The following is a 20,175-nucleotide window of genomic DNA, read 5'->3' as shown; positions in this document are numbered from 1 at the left end:
GTTCAGCACGCATCTGTTCTAAGATGCGCCGACCCTCTTGGATGTATTGAGGTTCGTTTGTCGGAGAGGTAGTGACTTTCACCATCCATGGGTCTTCCAGACTCACTGCTAGCTGTATGTCGTGGGGCGGTATGACTTCTTCAGGCATGCCCACTACTCGAGCTACTTCGCCTCTGATTGAACCGACACTCTGCTGATCAGTGAGGTTCACACAATGCACCAGAATCGTTCCCTCTCGCATCACAGCCAGTGTCTGGGCCACCAAGAGTCCCGCAGGCAGTTGTTGTACTACCGGAGGTTCCAACTGAACTTCCACCCCCTCCAGCGGGGCCTGAGCTTGGACGGGTAGACACAGTCTGTCCCGGTGGTAGGGCGAGTTGCGTGGATGTCGGTACTACCTTTTTCCCCAGTGTTGCCCCTTGACTGGAAACTTCCTGCACCTGGGATATACGAATCAACTTTCAAACACCCGCTGCTGGGGGGTGTGCTGTCTTCCAGGTGCAAAAATTAAAGATGTGTCTGACAGGATATCAGGACTCTTCAGACCTAGAGATGAATACCCATTCCTGCTACTACATGTGGGGACAAATGACACCGCAAGAAACGACCTGGAAACCATCTGCAGAGACTTTGAAGACTTAGGCAAGAAAGTGAAAGAACTGGGAGCGCAGGTGGTCTTCTCTTCCATCCTCCCAGTGGATGGCCATGGAACAAGGAGGTGGAATAAGATTCTGCAGGTGAACAACTGGCTACGTCGATGGTGCTGTCAGCAACGATTTGGATTTCTGGATCACGGAGTGAACTACTTATACGATGGACTACTTGCTAGAGATGGGGTGCACCTTACGAAGACTGGAAAGCATGTATTTGGAAGTCGCCTTGCTACACTTGTAAGGAGAGCTTTAAACTAGAACATGGGAAGGGAAGCAAAAGACCAGAAAAAGCCATACACCTGACAAATGCTATTGAGAACTCTGCTATTAGAATTGGAAAGGAAGAAAAAAGACGAAAGAATCTAATTAATAAAAATATTGGAGAAAGAGAAACCAATCACAAACTAAAATGTTTCTATACTAATGCACAAAGCATGGGCAACAAACAAGGAGAATTGGAACTACTAACACAGGAAAAGAAATATGATCACTGAAACTTGGTGGGACAATACACATGATTGGAATACAAGACTAGAAGGATACAACTTATTTGCAAGAAACAGACTTGATAAACGAGGAGGGGGTGTCGCATTGTACGTTAGAAACGCGTATATCTGCACAGAGATTGAAGCTTCAGAGACTGGGAGTTCTGTGGAAACTGTTTGGGTAAGAATACAAGGACAGAACAATGGAAAGGACACCATTGTAGGCATTTACTACAGGCCGCCAGTGCAACCTGAAGATATGGATGAACTCTTTATGCATCAAATGGCCAAGTTCTCCAAAAAATATGACATAGTTGTCATGGGAGATTTCAACTATCCAGACATTTGTTGGGAATCTCTCAGGCAAAACTAACAGGTCAAGGAAATTCTTATCCTCTCTTGCTGACAACTTTATCTTCCAAAAGGTAAGGGAGAAAACAAGGGGAACTGCTACCTTGGATCTAATCCTTATAAACAGGGAGGAAATGGTTGAGGAGGTAAAAGTGGCTGGGACCCTAGGAGGTAGCGACCATGCTATTTTAGAATTTTGGATAACTAGAGGCGGAAGACCTGTGAAGACTCAGACGTCAAGGTTAGATTTCAGAAAGGCAGATTTTAAGGGATTCAGAAAGAGAATTGGAGGGATCCAATGGCTGGATATCCTTAAAGACAAAAATGTCCAGGAAGGATGGGAAATCTTGAAAAATGAAATTCTCAAAGCACAGTTGTTAACAATCCCGAAAAGAGGGAAGAATAGGAAGCATTTAAGGAAACCAGGATGGATGAACACAGAAGTTAAGCGCATGCTAAAAAGGAAGAAAAAAAATGTTTATAAAATGGAAACAGGGAGGCATATCTAAAGAAGAATATAATGCTGTCTGCAGAACCTGCAGGGCACAAATCAGATTAGCTAAAGTTGAAAATGAATTGAGGCTTGCAAGAGATGTCAAAAGCAATAATAAAGGATTTTGGGGATATGTCAAAAGTAAAAGAAAAGTCAAAGATGCTATAGGATTTTTACAGGATGAAAATGATGAAATGGTAAGACAGGATGTTGAGAAGGCTCAACTTTTAAATTCCTATTTTGCATCTGTTTTCTCTCAGAAAGGAAATGTAACATCAACTGTTATTAACTGTCCTATTAAGGGAATAGAAGAATCCAGGATATCTATAAACAGAAAGATAGTGAGGAAACACTTAGCTAACCTAAAATGAATTCAAGTCTCCAGGTCCAGATGAATTACACCCCAGAGTACTGAAGGAGATAGCAGAAGAAATTTTTGAACCCCTCTCCATAATCTTTGAAAATTCTTGGAGAACAGGAGAAGTGCCAGAAGACTGGAGAAGAGCAAATGTTGTTCCTATCTTCAAAAAGGGGAAGAAGGTGGACCCAGGCAACTATAGGCCGGTGAGTCTGACTTCTATACCAGGAAAGATCTTTGAACAAATTAATAAACAACATGTATGTCAATACCTGGATAAGAATGAAGTGATTAAACAGTCAGCATGGGTTTGTAACTAATAAGTCATGTCAGACTAACTTAATTTCCTTCTATGACGGTATCACTGATTGGGTGGATCAAGGAAATGCTGTAGATATAGTATATCTTGACTTCAGCAAAGCATTTTACAAAGTCTCTCATACAATCCTTATTGAAAAAATGACTAAGTATGGAATGGACAAGGCAACTGTTAGGTGGATTCATAACTGGCTTAGTGATCGGACCCAAAGAGTGGTCGTAAATGGCTGCACATCCAGTTGGAAGAATGTCTCAAGTGGGGTACCACAGGGCTCTGTCCTGGGCCCTGTATTGTTCAACATCTTTATCAACGATTTAGATGAACGAATTGAGGGTAAACTGATTAAATTTGCTGATGACACAAAGCTAGGAGGGATAGCTAATACTAGAGAAGAGAGAGAGAGGATTCAAAAAGATTTAAATAAACTGGAGAAGTGGGCAGCAACTAACAGAATGGTTTTTAACAGGGAGAAATGCAAAGTACTACATCTGGGCAATAAAAATGAAAAAAGCATATATAGAATGGGAGGAATAGGGCTAAGTGACAGCACATGTGAAAAAGACTTGGGTATACTAATAGATCACAGACTGAATATGAGTCAACAGTGTGATGCAGCAGCAAAAAAGGCAAATGCAATTCTAGGATGTATTAACAGAAGCATACAGTCTAGATCACGTGAAGTCATTATTTCCCTCTACTCCTCTTTGGTCAGACCTCATCTGGAATATTGTGTCCAGTTTTGGGCACCACATTTTAAAAAAAGACATCAACAAACTGGAACAAGTTCAGAAAAGAGCGACCAGAATGGTGACCGGTCTGCAAACCCTGTCTTATGAGGAAAGGTTGCAGGATTTGGGAATGTTTAGTTTGCAAAAGAGAAGACTGAGAGGAGACTTAATAGCTGTCTACAAATATCTAAAGGGCTGTCACATTGTAGAAGGATCAACTTTATTCTCATTTGCACAAGGAAAGACTAGAAGCAATGGGATGAAACTGAATGGGAGGAGACATAGATTAGATATTAGAAAAAACTTTTTGACAGTTAGAGTGATCAATGAGTGGAACAGGCTGCCACGAGAAGTGGTGAGTTCTCCTTCAATGGAAGTCTTCAAACAGAGGCTGGACAGACATCTGACTGGGATGTTTTAGCGAATCCTGCTTTGAGCAGGGGGTTGGACCAGATGGCCCAGGAGGTCCCTTCCAACTCTACGATTCTATGATTCTATAACTCCACTGACTTAAAAGACAAGTGTGAAGGATCATCACTCAGCAACTTTCCAAACTCTTTCAGGATAATCATCCCTAATGTTACAGTGTGACCATGGCCCGACTCTCCCTAGGTCAATACGATAACCCTCCGTCCAAGATCCTTCCCACACAGGAAGACCTGCATCCATACCACCCCTGCGACCGGGATGGGTAGGTGATTTGCAGCCGTCAACGGAAATATGTTTCCAGCATCGTGGTTACTTGCAACCCCGTATCCACCAAGCAACGCACGGGCCCGACCATCGAATTCAGCCCATACTAGAGGACATGCTGAAACTAAATTTGTAGGACTTTTACTACTCCTTTCTTTCCATTCTAGCTAGGGGTGACGTCCCCCAAGCTTGGAGCCCTTTGGTTTAATGGGCGGTGGGGACGAGGCGTGGCCCGTCGTGGACACTCCCTAGCCAAATATACTATCTCTCTACAATTATAGCATGCAAAAGACCTCGGCCAATGGACTTTTGGGCCCTCGTTATGGGCATTTGCTTTGCCTTGACTTCTGGCGGTACACTGGCCGGTCTCAACTTTCTTTCATTTGGGCCTTGAATATTCACCAGTTCTCTTTGCATTTCTTTGACCCATTGGGGATCAACTGTCGATTGAACTGCGACTCCACCACTATGGACCTTCCCTACTGGGACTGTCACCCCCTGCTCTTGTTCACGTGAGCGGGCTTCTCTCCTTACGTCAGCAAAAGTGATATGAGGGTCTACCCGTACCCGCTCTCTCAGAGTCTGTTTGGTCAAGACATCCCGTAGGCCGGTCACCAACAAGTCACACAGTACAACATCTGTCGGCTCTATCCCCATCTCATCTTTTCTGACAATGGCGGTGTGTAGTTCTTATAGGGCATTCTAAGATCTGGAGTACTTTAGAAATCGTGTCTCGGTCTCGGGGGGTACGCAACATCTTGAGCTTCTCAGTCTAAAGCCATAATGGCCACCTCAGCCTCGAGTGTGGGGGTCATCGGGTGCATCTTAGGGCAGCTCGGTGGCTCAGTGGTTAGCGCTGCAGCCTTGCAGCGCTGGAGTCCTGGGTTCGAATCCCACCAAGGACAACATCTGCAAGGAGTTTGTATGTTCTCCCCGTGTTTGCGTGGGTTTCCTCCCACACTCCAAAGACATACTGATAGGGAATTTAGATTGTGAGCCCAATTGGGGACAGTGAAAATGTGTGAAAACAGTAAAGCGCTGCGGAATATGTTATCGCTATATAAAAATAAAGATTATCATCTTCGTCATACCCCTCATACGTTCAGTCCAACTCCATGTTATATTAGACCCCGTTAACTTTAGTAAGTTGCTCAGCATGGCCCCCAAAGAGATACTAGTTATGGGCCCAACCGCCTATTCTGCTGTCTCCGCGCTACCAGACTGCATCCTGCCGACTACGCCAAAATATAAGGGAGAAACAGAAGGGGTTAACAAGAATATACTGAACAATCAATACTGTGCAAATTAAATTGGGACAAAGCATTTTTTTTTTTTTAAGTAAAATCGTAAGTTGGTTACCAGTCAGTGATTCAAACCAGTTTTAACTGCTTTGAACAGGCACTCACACCTGTTCAAAGCAGTTAAAACTGGTTTGAATCACTGACTGGTAACCAACTTACGATTTTACTTAAAAAAAAAAAAAAAATGCTTTGTCCCAATTAATTTGCACAGCACTGTAACAATAATACTCCAAGCAGGGAGGAAAAGGCAATGGCAAAAGAATATACAAGATAAACGGGACATTTATTGATTGCAGTTCTGGTAGGGGGAAGGCTGGAATATCTCCCGGCGGCGTCTCAAACGATGCACAAAGTCTCTGGCTCTGTTACGAAGAAACGAGTAACACTGCCGCCCACCAGTGTCGAAGGATTCAGTCCTGTTTGTCTTGAGTACGCTGGAATGTAGAAACAGTCCTTCGTGTGAATTCCTCAGAAATGGCGCCGGGGAGTAGTCTCTAAACAGTTGCTCCGGTATCTCGGGTGAAGCAGGGGTATTCAACAGTGCAAGTACAGACGGTAACGGAATAGCATCAGGAGAAGTCTCAAAGTCAGTATATGGAGGTCTGGAAACAGAGGAGTTGTCAGTAGGAGCAGCGGAGAGGGAGTAAGCCGTCTCCTGTCACCTTCCTGCCAAGTCTGCCTCGTTCCCTCGCTCAGGTCTCCTTTTGTACCCCGCACCCCATGCTGTCTGACAGAAAGGTCTCTGTAATAAGTAAGATATGACTTCTCTGGAACATTCCAAAATCTCCCATTCTCTATCCACAGAGAAGACTTTTGCCTGTCAGCTCCTGCGGCCTCCTTCTCCAGCCAGCTCACACACTGTGCAGCCCTGTGTAATCTGAGATCACAGTGAGTATCCCCCCTCCTCCCCCTCTCTACAGCTAAGGAATGTTAATTAGCTAAGTGGAAAGGATGTTCTTTGTTCTCTCGCCATGCGGCGAGTTCAGTTATGGAAAATATTAAAATGGGCCTACTTCGGACCCCATTTGTGATGGAAAAATGAAACTGACAATTCTGTGATATGCTCTGATCCGGTTTCAATACGGTGGTTCTTGCGAAGTTCTATCCCCAGCAGAAACCGAGAAATTAATTCCTCCTAAATGGTGTGACATAATTACTGCATGTTTGGTCTTGAATTATACTCTCCAATAGGCTAAAGAAAATGATACCATGTGCGTGTTTATACGAGGTATAATAAGTTTAGTAGTCAGAATTGTACTCCGAGAGCTGGGGGAGGACCAACCCTAAACGGCCCCTTTTATGATGTCACCGACCCTAGGCTATAAGGTATTCCTCCCCTAAAATTCAGGATTCCTGCTAGAAATCTCATGCCAAGAAGATCCCAGATGTAGGGAGACATCTAGCCCCGCCTCCCCACATGGTTAGCCTAAGTCCATCTAAGCAACTGTAAGTGCTACTCTCTGTTCTGTTACTCCCGTTTATTTTATATTTGCATTGTACATATCTAATGTCACAACTTTGCAACATCTTTTCTCTGTGTAATCACTGCCCTTTTGAGAATAAATTATAAAACTTATTAGCTCTGTCTTCATGCTCTAAGACGAATTTATGCGCCTTTAAGATAATTACGCTACTAATTTGGGGGTTTGCTACGGACTCTCTTAATTAACTCATTGATTAAGTGAATCGTAGCTGGTGGCGGCGAAGTGTGGTCTGGGTCCCGGGTACTGCTGGCTGTGACAGAAAGGGATTTTATAAGCTAATTGGGTGGCTGCAGCCAGAGCATTTTATAATTCTCTCACTGCAGCGTGCCGGGTAGCCAGACCTTATTGAGGCAGCCGACCGGCGACCAATTATCCCAGGTGTAGTTCCCTGACTGACCTGACGGTAAGGGGGGCGCCGGAGAGCTGCGAGTTCCGAAGTGGAACTGAAAAGTTTCGTTAAGTATTGTGGGCAGTGGGGGGAAAACCAAAAATACCCCCTGCGGTAAATTGTTAGGGCATGGCAAGCTTGCTGTTTATCACATGGTGCCAGTGGTGGGATAACTAAGATAAGCCCCCTGTGCCTGTGATAGCCATGTGTTGGCAGTATATCGCGTCCCTCCATCCGTGACATATCGGTGTCAGCGGCGGGATCGTGACAGTCTCTCCTTCTAAGAGGAAAACTCCTCCACCAACAGTGGTGACAGCCCCGATAGTTCCGGCCTTAAAGGGGGGCACCGGACACCGCTGACTCAGTCTTATCTCACCTTCTTACACCATCACTAAAAGTAATATTTTCAATTTACCCAGTTATAACCTTTCTTCTACAGAAACCTCTCTCCTACAGAAAGGTCTTTCTTTTTGCCCCACCCATAACACTAGAGACATAGATCTATTTATGGACTTCCAGTCCTTTATAAGAAAGCTAACACTTAAGCAACATTTCTCCAAAGAAAACCCACTCCAGAACACCAAACAACAGAGGATCCTATTTATCATACAGGATTGAAGGGAAAGTCTAATTTTTACCCCATCCAAAGTAAAGGCCACCATCTGAAAACTTTCTCTGATCATGTTTCAAATGGGGAATCCAATCTTAACCCAAAAGAAAGAGGTATTAGAATCCATAAAGAGCAATCCAGACCTTGTCATCCGCATGGCAGACGGGGGGGGGGGGGAGGGGTAATAGTGGTACAGGACTGGGGGGATTATCAAGCAGAAGCATTTAGACTGTTATCTGACTCCAAGACTTACAACAAGGTCGATAGCACTCAATATAATAGTGCAGTGATTACTTATAACACTTTAATATCAAAAGCTGATAAACAGAATATTCTGAATAAAACAGAGAAAACATTTTTAAGAGTTGTCAATCCCCCGATTGCCTTTATATCACCACCCAAAATCCACAAGAATGCTAAAAGACCCACTGGGAGACCCACAATTTCAGGGATAGGGTCCCTGACATCAAACCTTGCAATTTATGTGGATGCAGTGATGCACACACAGAGACCAACTACACAGTTACTTGAGGGACTCCAGTCATCTAATCTGACTTACGAAGGACATCCCATGGAAGAACACTTTTGTTTTCATTTGCATGGATGTATCTGCTCTCTATTTCAGCATTCCCCCATGATTTGGGACTGGTGTGTCTTAAAACGTTCATAGACATTGATCCACGGTTGACATCCATACAAAGATTTTTTATATGAAAGCATGCAGTTCATATTCCATAATAATTTCTTTACCTTTCTAGATACCCTATACCATCAGATACTCAGGACCGCAATGGGCTCGAAGGTGGCACCAACTTATGCAAATTTGTTCATGGCCATCTTTGAGTCCATCTTCATATACAGTATTATACATGCACCCAAAAAAATCATTTACAAACGTTACATAGATGATTTATTGTTTATTTATGATAATTCAAACGATGATGTGGGGTCCTTACTCAGGACAATTGAAGATAACACATGTGGTTTGGGTTTCACCCTGTAGTAAATCCAAACACAGTTGACTTCCCTGAGATCACTTTCTTTCATGACAATATATAAATTCACACAAGAACCTACTTCAAACATGTGGATGCGAACAGTTTTGTCCGTTATCAAAGTGGACACTACATCAAATGGTTGAGGAATATTCCGCTCAACCAATACAAAGGAATCAAAAGGAACTGTAGTGTGGATATAGATTTCATCAACCAATCAAAAATTTTATCACAGATTTCTTGAAAGAAGTTACCCCAAAAAATTGATCCATAGAGCCTTCTCTGAAAGCAAAAAAATAGAACAGACATACTTAAGCTCTAATAATATAAAAAGAAAAAAAATCAGCATCTGATACTAATGTTCAACTTCAATTTTATTACCACTTTTTCAGCCCAGAACAAGAGAATTCGTCTGGTTCTGAAAAAACATTGGGGCATACTTCTTAATGATCCCATATTGGGGAAGCTTCTTCCCAACAATCCCCTGATAACTTTGCGAAGGGCCCCGACATTAAAAAACATGTTAGCCCCCAGCCGGCTAAAGAAAAAGGAGGATTTCAATCACTCTGCAAAAAATCCCAGACAAGGCTCATATAGATGTGGCATCCCGAGATGTCTATGTTGCTCCAGCATCATTCATGATGCAAAAATTTTCATCAGACAGTGGAAATTCAGATGAGTTTCAAATCAGATACCATTTGTCTTGCCAATCCAGTTTCGTCATCTATGTCATTATATGCGAATGTAAGAAATAATATGTGGGCAGGACAACGCAACAGCTACATAAAAGAAGAAACTCACACAGGTATATTATAAAAGAAGGATTTTTACAGAATGGCCTTTCCAGGCATTATGCGATATATCACAACAAAAGGATCTCCTTCAGGATGATCTCTATTGACCATGTCCCCCTTGTTAACCGTAATAGAGTCCAGACTCTTAACCGGAAAGAAAACTTCAGGATTCACAAGCTGAACACTATAATCCCCATGGACTCAACGAAACAACTGATTTGTTCAATTGATTTGGATATTTCTATGGATTCTGTGCTGTTCCCCTGTACAACCTCCTTTTTTCTCTGCACTTTAGAAATTATAAATGCTACAGATCTGACAAATATCTACTCCTTGTTATGAAGAGGTTGCATCCATTCATAGTGGTTATTATGTTTTCACTGTTCTAGAAAATTGTCAATTTTTTTTTAAATTTTTTTCAAAAGTTTTTGTTTTCATTATTGTCGCTTTGATTTCATAGACTCTTGTGAAACTACAACCAAATGAAGAGATCCAATCAAATCCACCCACGGCTCAATGGTTTAAAACATTAGTAGCAGGGTCTGAGAAAGAATGAAAGGGTTAACACCATGGCTTCAAGCACTCCCCCAGCTTGCAAAATTTACTCATTTATTTAAAGGGAACCTATCACCCCCCCAGGCGTTTTTAAGTAAAAGCCACCTTGTGCAGCACTAATGCTGCATTCTGTCAAGGTGGCTCTTTTATTTAGCGTCCCTTCCAACGCAGAAATAATCGTTTATAAAATTGGTCAGACATACCTGAAGTTTGACCGGGGGGCAGGTCTTTCCCCATCTGACACAGATGCCTCACATCCATCATTAATTTCTTCGTTCATTTCTGCCCCGCCTTCTCAGCATTCATTTGAAATCCTGGTGTCCGCACTGTACTAGATTTTCTTGGACATGCACAGGTAGCGCTGCCCGTGCTCTGACATCACATGTCCTTGCTATCGCGCATGCGTGGACGGGCTGTCATTGATCCCGCCCCACGGTCGCTTATGATTTATTCACACTGTGGGGCTGGGAATCTTGGGCATGCGCAGTACTTCTCTGCGGCTCTCCGACTCTCTCAAATCCCTCCGCCTCTTTCCTACAGTGCAGCGTCATCGGTGGAATCGTCAGCTTATCCCTAATTGCTGTGGCATCGCCTCTCGCCTCCAAAAGTCGGAGAGCTGCAGAGAAGTACTGCGCATGCCCAAGATTCCCAGCCCCGCAGTGTGAATAAATCATAAGCGACTGCGGGTCAGGATCTATGGCCACGTGTCCACGCAGGCGCGATAGCAAGGACATGATGTGATGTCAGAACATGGGCAGCGCTAACTGCGCATGCCCTAGAAAATATAGTACAGCGCAGACGCCAGGATTTCAAATGAATGCTGAGAAGGCGGGGCAAAGAATGAAGGAAGAAATGAATGAGGTATGCGAGGTGTCTGTGTCAGAGGGAGAAAGACTTGCCCCCCGGTCAAACTTCAGGTATGTCTGACCAATTTTCTAAACGATTATTTCTGCGGTGGAAAGGATGCTAAATAAAAGAGCCACCTTGACAACAGAATGCAGCAGTAGTGCTGCACAAGGTGGCTCTTTTACTTAAAAACGCCTGGGGGGGTGACAGGTTCCCTTTAACTACTTTTTTTTGTGTTTCTCTGTATTTAGATTTTTACATGTATGAGCAATGCTTTTAAGTGATATATTCAATTATGTTTTATGATTGTTTTGTGTGTGTTTTATGATATATGTGTTTAAATATGTGAAGTCCGATTCCTCACCCTCTGGGTGTGGAATTGTTTTGAAATGAGGCATCTCCATGTGCCTTCCTTTGCTATAAATAACAGACCCTGTGTGTGTATAGACTGTCCTGAGGAAGTGGTGTGATCACCACGAAATGCGTAGAAATAAAGTCTATTCACCATTACATCTACTTGGTACATTATCCTGAAAGGCGAGCAGCGCAGTCTGATGACATCTAAACTAAGAAATTTTTCCGCCCCTGGGTTTCTAGGATTATTACAGAAGGAAAGTAGAATTATGTCCTGACTAGTGATGGGCAGACACCTGGAGGTTCAGGTACGTATGAAGTTAGAAAATGTTTGGGTTCAGGTACCAAAACAGTACGAAGACTTGAACACAGAACCCACTCACCTGAATGGGGGGCCCTAACACCCAGTGTTTGACACGCTGTTATGTGCATGACAGCACAGCAAACGTCGCTGCTCCCATCGGCCAAACCTGCTGCTGCTAATAACAGTGAGAGCAGGAGCGGCTGATGGGAATATTCGTCAACCGGCTCCTGTGCTATAAATAAACACCCTGTATTTTTGATAACCAGTCAGGCCAAACTCACAGTTGGAGGCTGCAACCCTCACCTGTCAACTTCAACAAGGCTGGTTATGAACAGTAGAGGGGTCTCAGTCCATATTTTTTAATTATTTCAATAATTATAAAAACAGCGTGGGGGGTTCCCCATTTTTGACAATTAGCCAAGCTAAAGCAGACAGCTGGTATTCTCAAGCTGGCACCCAAAGCCTGAAAATAGCAGCCCGTAGCCGCCCAGAAAAGGCACATCTGTTATGAGCTCATTTTCTCCTTCACCTTTGATGTCCGATGAACTCCCTCTGCTGGTGAAAGGAGGTAGTGAAATTGATTTGGATGGGAAAAACCTGTCATCTGAATAGGTGGAGTGTGATTGGACATCCGGAATCTCAGAGGATATAAGGCCGCCGACGCCCTGCTGGGTTGCTGGTGATCCTCTCTGCTCTGAGCCCTGGCCTCCAGTTTAGTCCTGTCTACTAAAGCTAAGTTTTTGCTCTGCTATTGTTCCATGAGATTTTGTCTGGTTTACTTAGTGTTTGTGTTCAGCCATCCCTGGTTGGGACTGGCTGAACTCCATTTTTTGTCTCTGATCAGTTGATCTCTTTGCTCTGTTTTCAAGATATACCCGAGTGCTGATATAGTGATTTTGAAGTCTAGTGACTTCAGGGCCTTTTCTGTCAGACGTGTTGGACATTATTTTTGGCAGGGTTTTTGCGTGATTGTAGACAGTTGCTTTTCTTTCATGTCCTATCTAGTTAGCGAGGGCCCCATCGTTTGTTCAGCCTGTCTTTCTGTCTGTGTTTGTGTTTTCATCTGTTTTCACCGTCAATACATGTTGGGGGCTGTCTATTGCTTTGGGGTCTGCTCTGGGGCAGTTTAGATTTCCCCTTTCTTTCTTTGGGTTTATTTAGTTCTCCGGCTGTGAACGAGGTGTCTAGGACCACCGTAGGATCACCCCACGGCTACTGTTAGTTGTTGTGAATAGGATCAGGGGTCTGCAATCCGCTAGCTACCAACCTCTCTGGTTTTCTGGACTTAGCTTGTATTTTTGTTTTTTCCTCCTCCGGTAACTCATTCATAACACACATATATTAGATGTGCCAATTCTGGCGCTTTGCCCCGCTCTCCTTACTTGCTCTGTAGTGGTGGCAAGTGGGGTTCATGTCTGTGATGTCACCTTTGTATTGTCTGGTGACATCAAACCCACTGCTTAGTAATGGAGAGGAGTCTATAAGACACCTATCCATTACTAATCCTATAGTTGTATTGTAAATAAACACACAGCCAAAATAAAGTTTCTTATTTGAAATAAAACACAGTTATACTCGCCATCAGCCGCTCCTGCTCTCATTGCTATTAGCAGCAGCAGGCGTCAGCTCACGGGGGCAGCAGTCCAGTCAGCTGACACCAGTGACCAGTGGTATACAGTTGTGGCCAAAAGTATTGACACCCCTGCAATTCTGTCAGATAATACTCAGTTTCTTCCTGAAAATGATTGCAAACACAAATTCTTTGGTATTATTATCTTCATTTAATTTGTCTTAAATGAAAAAACACAAAAAGAATTGCCCTAAAGCCAAATTGGATATAATTCCACACCAAACATAAAAAAAGAGGGTGGACAAAAGTATTGGCACTGTTCGAAAAATCATGTGATGCTTCTCTAATTTGTGTAATTAACAGCACCTGTAACTTACCTGTGGCACCTAACAGGTGTTGGCAATAACTAAATCACACTTGCAGCCAGTTGACATGGACTAAAGCTGACTCAACCTCTGTCCTGTGTCCTTGTGTGTACCACATTGAGCATGGAGAAAAGAAAGAAGACCAAAGAACTGTCTGAGGACTTGAGAAACCAAATTGTGAGGAAGCATGAGCAATCTCAAGGCTACAAGTCCATCTCCAAAGACCTGAATGTTCCTGTGTCTACCATGCGCAGTGTCATCAAGAAGTTTAAAGCTCATGGCACTGTGGATAACCTCCCTAGATGTGGACGGAAAAGAAAAATTGACAAGAGATTTCAACGCAAGATTGTGCGGATGTTGGATAAAGAACCTCGACTAACATCCAAACAAGTTCAAGCTGCCCTGCAGTCCGAGGGCACAACAGTGTCAACCCATACTATCCGTCGGCGTCTGAATGAAAAGGGACTGTATGGTATGAGACCCAGGAAGACCCCACTTCTTACCCCGAGACATAAAAAAGCGAGACTGGAGTTTGCCAAAACTTACCTGAAATAGCCTAAAACGTTTTGGAAGAATATTCTCTGGTCAGATGAGACAAAAGTAGAGCTTTTTGGGCAAAGGCATCAACATAGTTTATAGGAGAAAAAAAAGAGGCATTCAAAGAAAAGAACACGGTCCCTAAAGTCAAACATGGTGGAGGTTCCCTGATGTTTTGGGGTTGCTTTGCTGCCTCTGGCACTGGACTGCTTGACCGTGTGCATGGCATTATGAAGTCAGAAGACTACCAATAAATTTTGCAGCATAATGTACGGCCCAGTGTGAGAACGCTGGGTCTCCCTCAGAGGTCATGGGTCTTCCAGCAGGACAATGACCCAAAACACACTTCAAAAAGCACTAGAAAATGGTTTGAGAGAAAGCACTGGAGACTTCTAAGGTGGCCAGCAATGAGTCCAGACCTGAATCCCATAGAACACCTGTGGAGAGATCTAAAAATGGCAGTTTGGAGAAGGCACCCTTCAAATATCAGGGACCTGTAGCAGTTTGCCAAAGAAGAATGGTCTAAAATTCCAGCAGAGCATTGTAAGAAACTCAATGATGGTTACCGGAAGCGGTTGGTCGCAGTTACTTTGGCTAAAGGTTGTGCAACCAAGTATTAGGCGGAGGGTGCCAATACTTTTGTCTGGCCCATTTTTGGAGTTTTGTGTGAAATCATCAATGTTTTGCTTTTTGCCTCATTCTCTTTTGTGTTTTTTCATTTAAGACAAATTAAATGAAGATAATACCAAAGAATTTGTGTTTGCAATCATTTTCAGGAAGAAACTGAGTATTATCTGACAGAATTGCAGGGGTGTCAATACTTTTGGCCACAACTGTACTTTATACCTCCGATCACAGCTGCGGGCTTACGCTGTCATTACCCAGATAGATTAGCAAAATTAGGATTATTTAGTCTAGAAAAAAGACAACCGAGGGGTGATCTATTAACCATGTATAAGTACATAAGGGGACAATACAAATATCTCTCCAATGATCTGTTTATACCAAGGAAGGTGATGGTCACAAGGGGGCATTTTCTGTCTGGAGGAGAGAAGTTTTTTCCACCAACATAGAAGAGGATTCTTTACAGTTAGGGCAGTGAGAATCTGGAATTCCTTGCCTGAGGAGGTGATGATGGCGAATTCAGTCGAGGGGTTCAAGAGAGGCCTGGATGTCTTCCTGTAGCATAAGAATATTGTATCTTACAGTTATCAGGTTCTTTAGAAGGACGTAGATCTGGGGATTTATTCCGGCGCAATATAGGCTGAACTGAATGGACAAATGTCTTTTTTCAGCATTGCTAACTATGTTGCTAACAATGTTACATTAATTAGGCCGTTAAGGTTATGACTTGCACGTTGCGGAGGATGCCATTCAGGAGAGAGATCCACAATACTTGAGCAAGTAGTACTTCCATCCACAATTGGACATATCATTTTACACCCACACTTTGGTCTCTTCTCTCTCCCTCATATATATTGTCTATCTGTGCCTGCACTTTCCTTGACATAAATATGATTATAATAGCACTTGATTATATGTAGATCACATGCAGTGATTATTTTTCAGCATTTTGCACAAAGCACTTTATTAATATGATGCATTTCTTTAGATATCTTGATCCTTTTTTTTTGTATTAGTACATGATAGGCACATCAATGGAATAAGTTGTACAGTGTGCTTGGCATGGTACCTGTGGCCCTAATCAGGGTGGATAAAAATCTTGATTTTTTTAAAAAAATCAAAAAAATCAGATTTTTTTGATTTAAATCAGATTTAAATCATTTTTCTTTTCATAGACTTTAACCATCCCAGTAAAATGTCTGTTAAAAAAATAGGTTGTAAATTAATTGCCAGACTTACCACTAGTACTAGGCTCCTGGTGCATAAGAAGCTGTGGGGGTTCATTGACATTAGTTGTATCACTATCAACATCTTCATTTCCCTTCTGGTTGCAGTTTTCATAATGTGATTTCAAACGGCAAACAAGTCCTTGGATATCCTTTTGACAGTATTTGCACTTTGCTCTTGCACCTTTCTTTCCAAGATCTGCTGCTGGCATCTCAACAAAATGAACCCAAATAGGGTCTCTCTTACGACCTGCTGCCATGGCTCACACAGATCACTTATGAAGTTTGATTGTTACTACAGCCTGAGCCAAGCACTGCTGATGTTACTACAGCCTGAGCCAAGTACTGCTGACTATCCAACAAGTTTGGGCATGTCAACTGAATGCAGGGAAAAAGAAACTAAACCAAAACTGAAACCAAGCTAGAAGTGTGGAATTAAAGGGGCAGTATGAACAAAATGTGGAGGCTATTAATAGTTTATACAATTAAGACATGCTGCTTTTAAACACCTACCTATTGCCATATAGTAAAACAAAAAAGATTTTTACTTACTTTGGGGTCCCCCCCTCACCCTGGCGTTAGATCGTTGCCCCTAGTTTCGTCCGTGTAACTATGGGCGCACATGCACACTGCTCTCACTTCATTTTAATCGTGATTTATATTAAAAAAAAACCTTTTGATTTAAATCGATCCGATTTAAATAGAAAAAAATCTTTTGATTTAAATCGTGATTTAAATCATGATTTAAATCGGCGTGATTTAAATCAATCCACCCTGGCCCTAATGCAATATTATTTGGCCAGATTTTTTGGTATCCTGTTTGTACGTCCTTGTTTTTATGCTTTTAATATTATTCTATGCCCATTGATCTGTTGCTTCCTATTTGTTCCTGTATTTCATTACTATCAATATTATTAAATTATTTTCTGATTGGACGTTATGGTCGCCATTTTTTCTTTTTTCCTTGTGCCAAAAAACAGCAGCCATGGGTAGTTCTAAGCAGCTGATTAGCACTCTGAAAATGAAAATGGTGGAGGTCCATAAAGCAGAAGGCTATAGAAGATAAAGCCCTTTTAAGTTGCCCTTTCTTCACTTAGAAATGTAATTAACAAATGGCAGTTAACAGGAGCAGTAGAGAACAAGGCAAGGTCTTGAAGACTAAGCAAACTAGTAGCTAGAGCTACTCGTAGGATTGTTAGAAAGGCAAATCGGAACCCCCGCTTGACTGCAAAAGACCTTCAGAAAAATTTAGCAAACTCTGGAGTTATGGTACATTGCTCTACTGTTCAGAGACACCTGCACAAATTTGACCTTCATGCAAGAGTCATAAGAAGAAAACTTCTCATGCATCCTCACCATAAAATTCAGCGTCAGAAGTATGCAAAAGAACATCTAAACAAGCCATATGCATTTTGGAAACAGTCCAGTTGACCAATCAGATTAAAATAAAACTCTTTAGCCACAATGATCAAAAGGTTTGTATGTAGAAAAAAAGGCTCATAATTTAAGGAAAAGAACACCTCGCCAACCATTAAGCATGTGGATGGAGCTGTAAAAATGCTTAAATTGAAAAGAGGATTGCTTCTACAAATGGATAAATTATCCTAAAAACACGTCAAAATTCACAATAGACTACCTGAAAAGGTGCAAGCTGATGGTTTTACAATGACCCTCATAGTCCTCTTATCTGAACATCATTGAAAATCTGTGACTAGACCTCCAAATAGCAGTGTATGTGAGAAGACCCAGAAATCTCATAGAACTGGAAGAATTTTCCAAGAAAGAGTGGCTGAAAATCAGATTTGGGCGAACCTAAACAGTAAAGTTTGGCGTCCGTACTGAACACCTACTGTTCAGACACGGACTTCAACAGGAAGTCCGTGTTATTGTTCGGGTTTGGCCCCCCGAACACCGAGTATTTGTTATGCTGTCATGTCAGGAAGATAAAGTTTAGGAGCAAAGAGCAGAGACATTCTGTGGATGACTGCAAAGAGATATTGATATGTAGACAGTTTCACCGAGAACAGCTGGCAGCACAGTTTGTTAGTTGGTGCTGTTCGCAGTTGGGCGAGCAGAGATTAGATACACCACCTGTATCGCACATGATGGGATGAGATACAGACCTCAACAGCAGGTAATCACACAGGATAGGCCTAGATACAGGCCTCAGCAAAGCATCTCACAGGATGGGATAAGATTCTGGGTTCTTAACAGAGAATCACACAGGTTGTGATTAGATTCTTTGAGTATATTACAGAGACACAGGGCTCTGCGGATTGTATAAGAGGATGAGACTAGAGGATGAGGGTGAGAATAGAGGTATGGTTAAGCAGACCGTGTCATGGGTAATGGGGTTAGATGCACAGATCTGCCCAGTGTAAAGCCTCATTAAGATGTCTGTAATGCAGGGACATCTGAAGAGGCTTTACTGCTTTTTCTACACATACAGACCTTTGATGCGCTTTGCATACCCAACAGTAAAGCCCCAACCAGATGTCCCTGCACACAGAGACATCTGAATGAGGCGTTACTTTGACAATGTTCAGATCACAGCAGTGAGAGGATTTCTCTGTGGTGCCCTGAACACTGCAGTGACAGCAATGGAGAGCACAGGTCAACAGCATGACATTGTATTAATAATACCAGGCTACCAAGCAGTTCTCACATTGCTTAGAGCAGAGATACCTTCTTCCAGCAGTGAGAGCAGCCTGGTACTAGTAGTACATTTCCAGGTGGCCTGACCTGTGTACAGCTCCACTGCCCCATGTGTACTCATCATCTGTACACAGTTACCGCTCACTACTTTTGTGACTGCAGAATACAACTCCTTCCTGAGCTCAGAACATGTGCCCAGTTCACAGCTGAGGTAGTCACAGTGCAAGAGATTATGTTGGCTGCAGACTGTAATCTCCTAGCCTCCTATGCCTTGGGGGTGCCATATCTGCGGTGTGTAGGAGTCATGCTCAGTCCCTAGCGGCTGCAGAAAAAAATGAATAAATGTTAACAGTTCATGCCATTTTCTAATAAGAATTGTTGATTGCATAAATTTTTTTTAATGCAAAAATAAAGAAATATGATATTCCTTTTAAAGTAAGGCTATGTACTGAGAGTTAAAAAGAATATTTTATGTGATGCTTACCATCCATGATCTATGATTGCATTTGTTGTTCTTTCTTACCTTTTCATGAGAGAGGTCTGCCAAGTCCATCTTGTTCAGTATAAGCAAGTGAGGTTTTAGTCCAAGGTATTCTTTAAAAAGAGGATTTCTACCCGAAAATGGGATTTGTTCATAGTTAAGGACATCTCTGGATAATTGCCTGAACTGAGCAAAGTATATATTGGAAAATCAATTACAAGCATATTTCTTTCTAAGGCAATATTCACACTACATTTAAGTGAAGCAATCACTAGAATTTTTTTTTGGCAAATGATTGTTATTACCAATGCTTTTAAATTAAATCATAACAACAAGCCTCTCATTCAGTAGAGCCGACTTCAGCTGACTTGTCCCCAGGGATGGGAATTCCCACTTTCCCCTGCTCTGCTGTACTCATTGTGCCCCTCCCTGACTGTGTCATAGCAAACAGGGGTGAGAGGAGAGGTGCTGGCAACAGAAGCTACCTACTCAAAGAAGGGGCATGCTGGACAAGAAGGGTTTTATTTATTTCCAAATCCTGTATATGGGCACTGCGTATCATTTGTGTATGTTTATACATCTGTCAAATGTTTGCATATGGGTAACGTGCATGCATGAGTGTCAAGTGTATACACACACACTGTGTAACAACCCTGCTGGCGTCGCTGCATGGCCTCCCATCCCCCCGCACATCAACTTACTCACTGCTCCGGGTCATGCTGTGGATTCTGTGTTGCCAGTCCTGTGCTCTGTGCCTCTGCTCTCCTGTATGTTTCCTGGCTATGTGTGTATAGGGGCGGCGACAGAACTCTCTGGTTCTTATGCAGTCAGGGTGCACCTGTCTAATCTGTCCCTGACCAATCACCTTGAGCCCTTGACTATTTAGTTCTGCCACACCCACTGAAACATTGCCTGTGCAATGTCTAATCTCAGTATCTTGCTGCTGAGGAAGTCAGGCCCTGTCCTGTGTATTTCCGCCTTCTCTGTAGGAATACACTTAGCCTTG

The 20,175-nt window shown here is 42.6% G+C and overlaps 1 protein-coding gene across 5 annotated transcripts in view; it reads right to left on the bottom strand.

Moving 5' to 3' along the window:
* MTG1 (mitochondrial ribosome associated GTPase 1) overlaps positions 1–20,175 on the bottom strand; it is a 536,307-nt gene that overhangs the window by 367,359 nt on the left and 148,773 nt on the right. For all 5 annotated transcript variants that reach the window (XM_073552076.1, XM_073552080.1, XM_073552077.1 and 2 more), the window contains one exon: positions 19,212–19,317. In XM_073552076.1, coding sequence (XP_073408177.1) covers positions 19,212–19,317 — 106 coding nt within the window. The remainder of the gene's footprint in view (positions 1–19,211; positions 19,318–20,175) is intronic.

The sequence above is a fragment of the Dendrobates tinctorius genome, unplaced genomic scaffold, assembly GCF_039654945.1.
Source record: "Dendrobates tinctorius isolate UK_male_01 unplaced genomic scaffold, ASM3965494v1 ptg000184l, whole genome shotgun sequence".
Lineage (NCBI taxonomy): Eukaryota > Metazoa > Chordata > Amphibia > Anura > Dendrobatidae > Dendrobates > Dendrobates tinctorius.
Note: the sequence above shows the minus strand (reverse complement) of the source record. Positions and strands in the feature narration are given on the sequence as shown.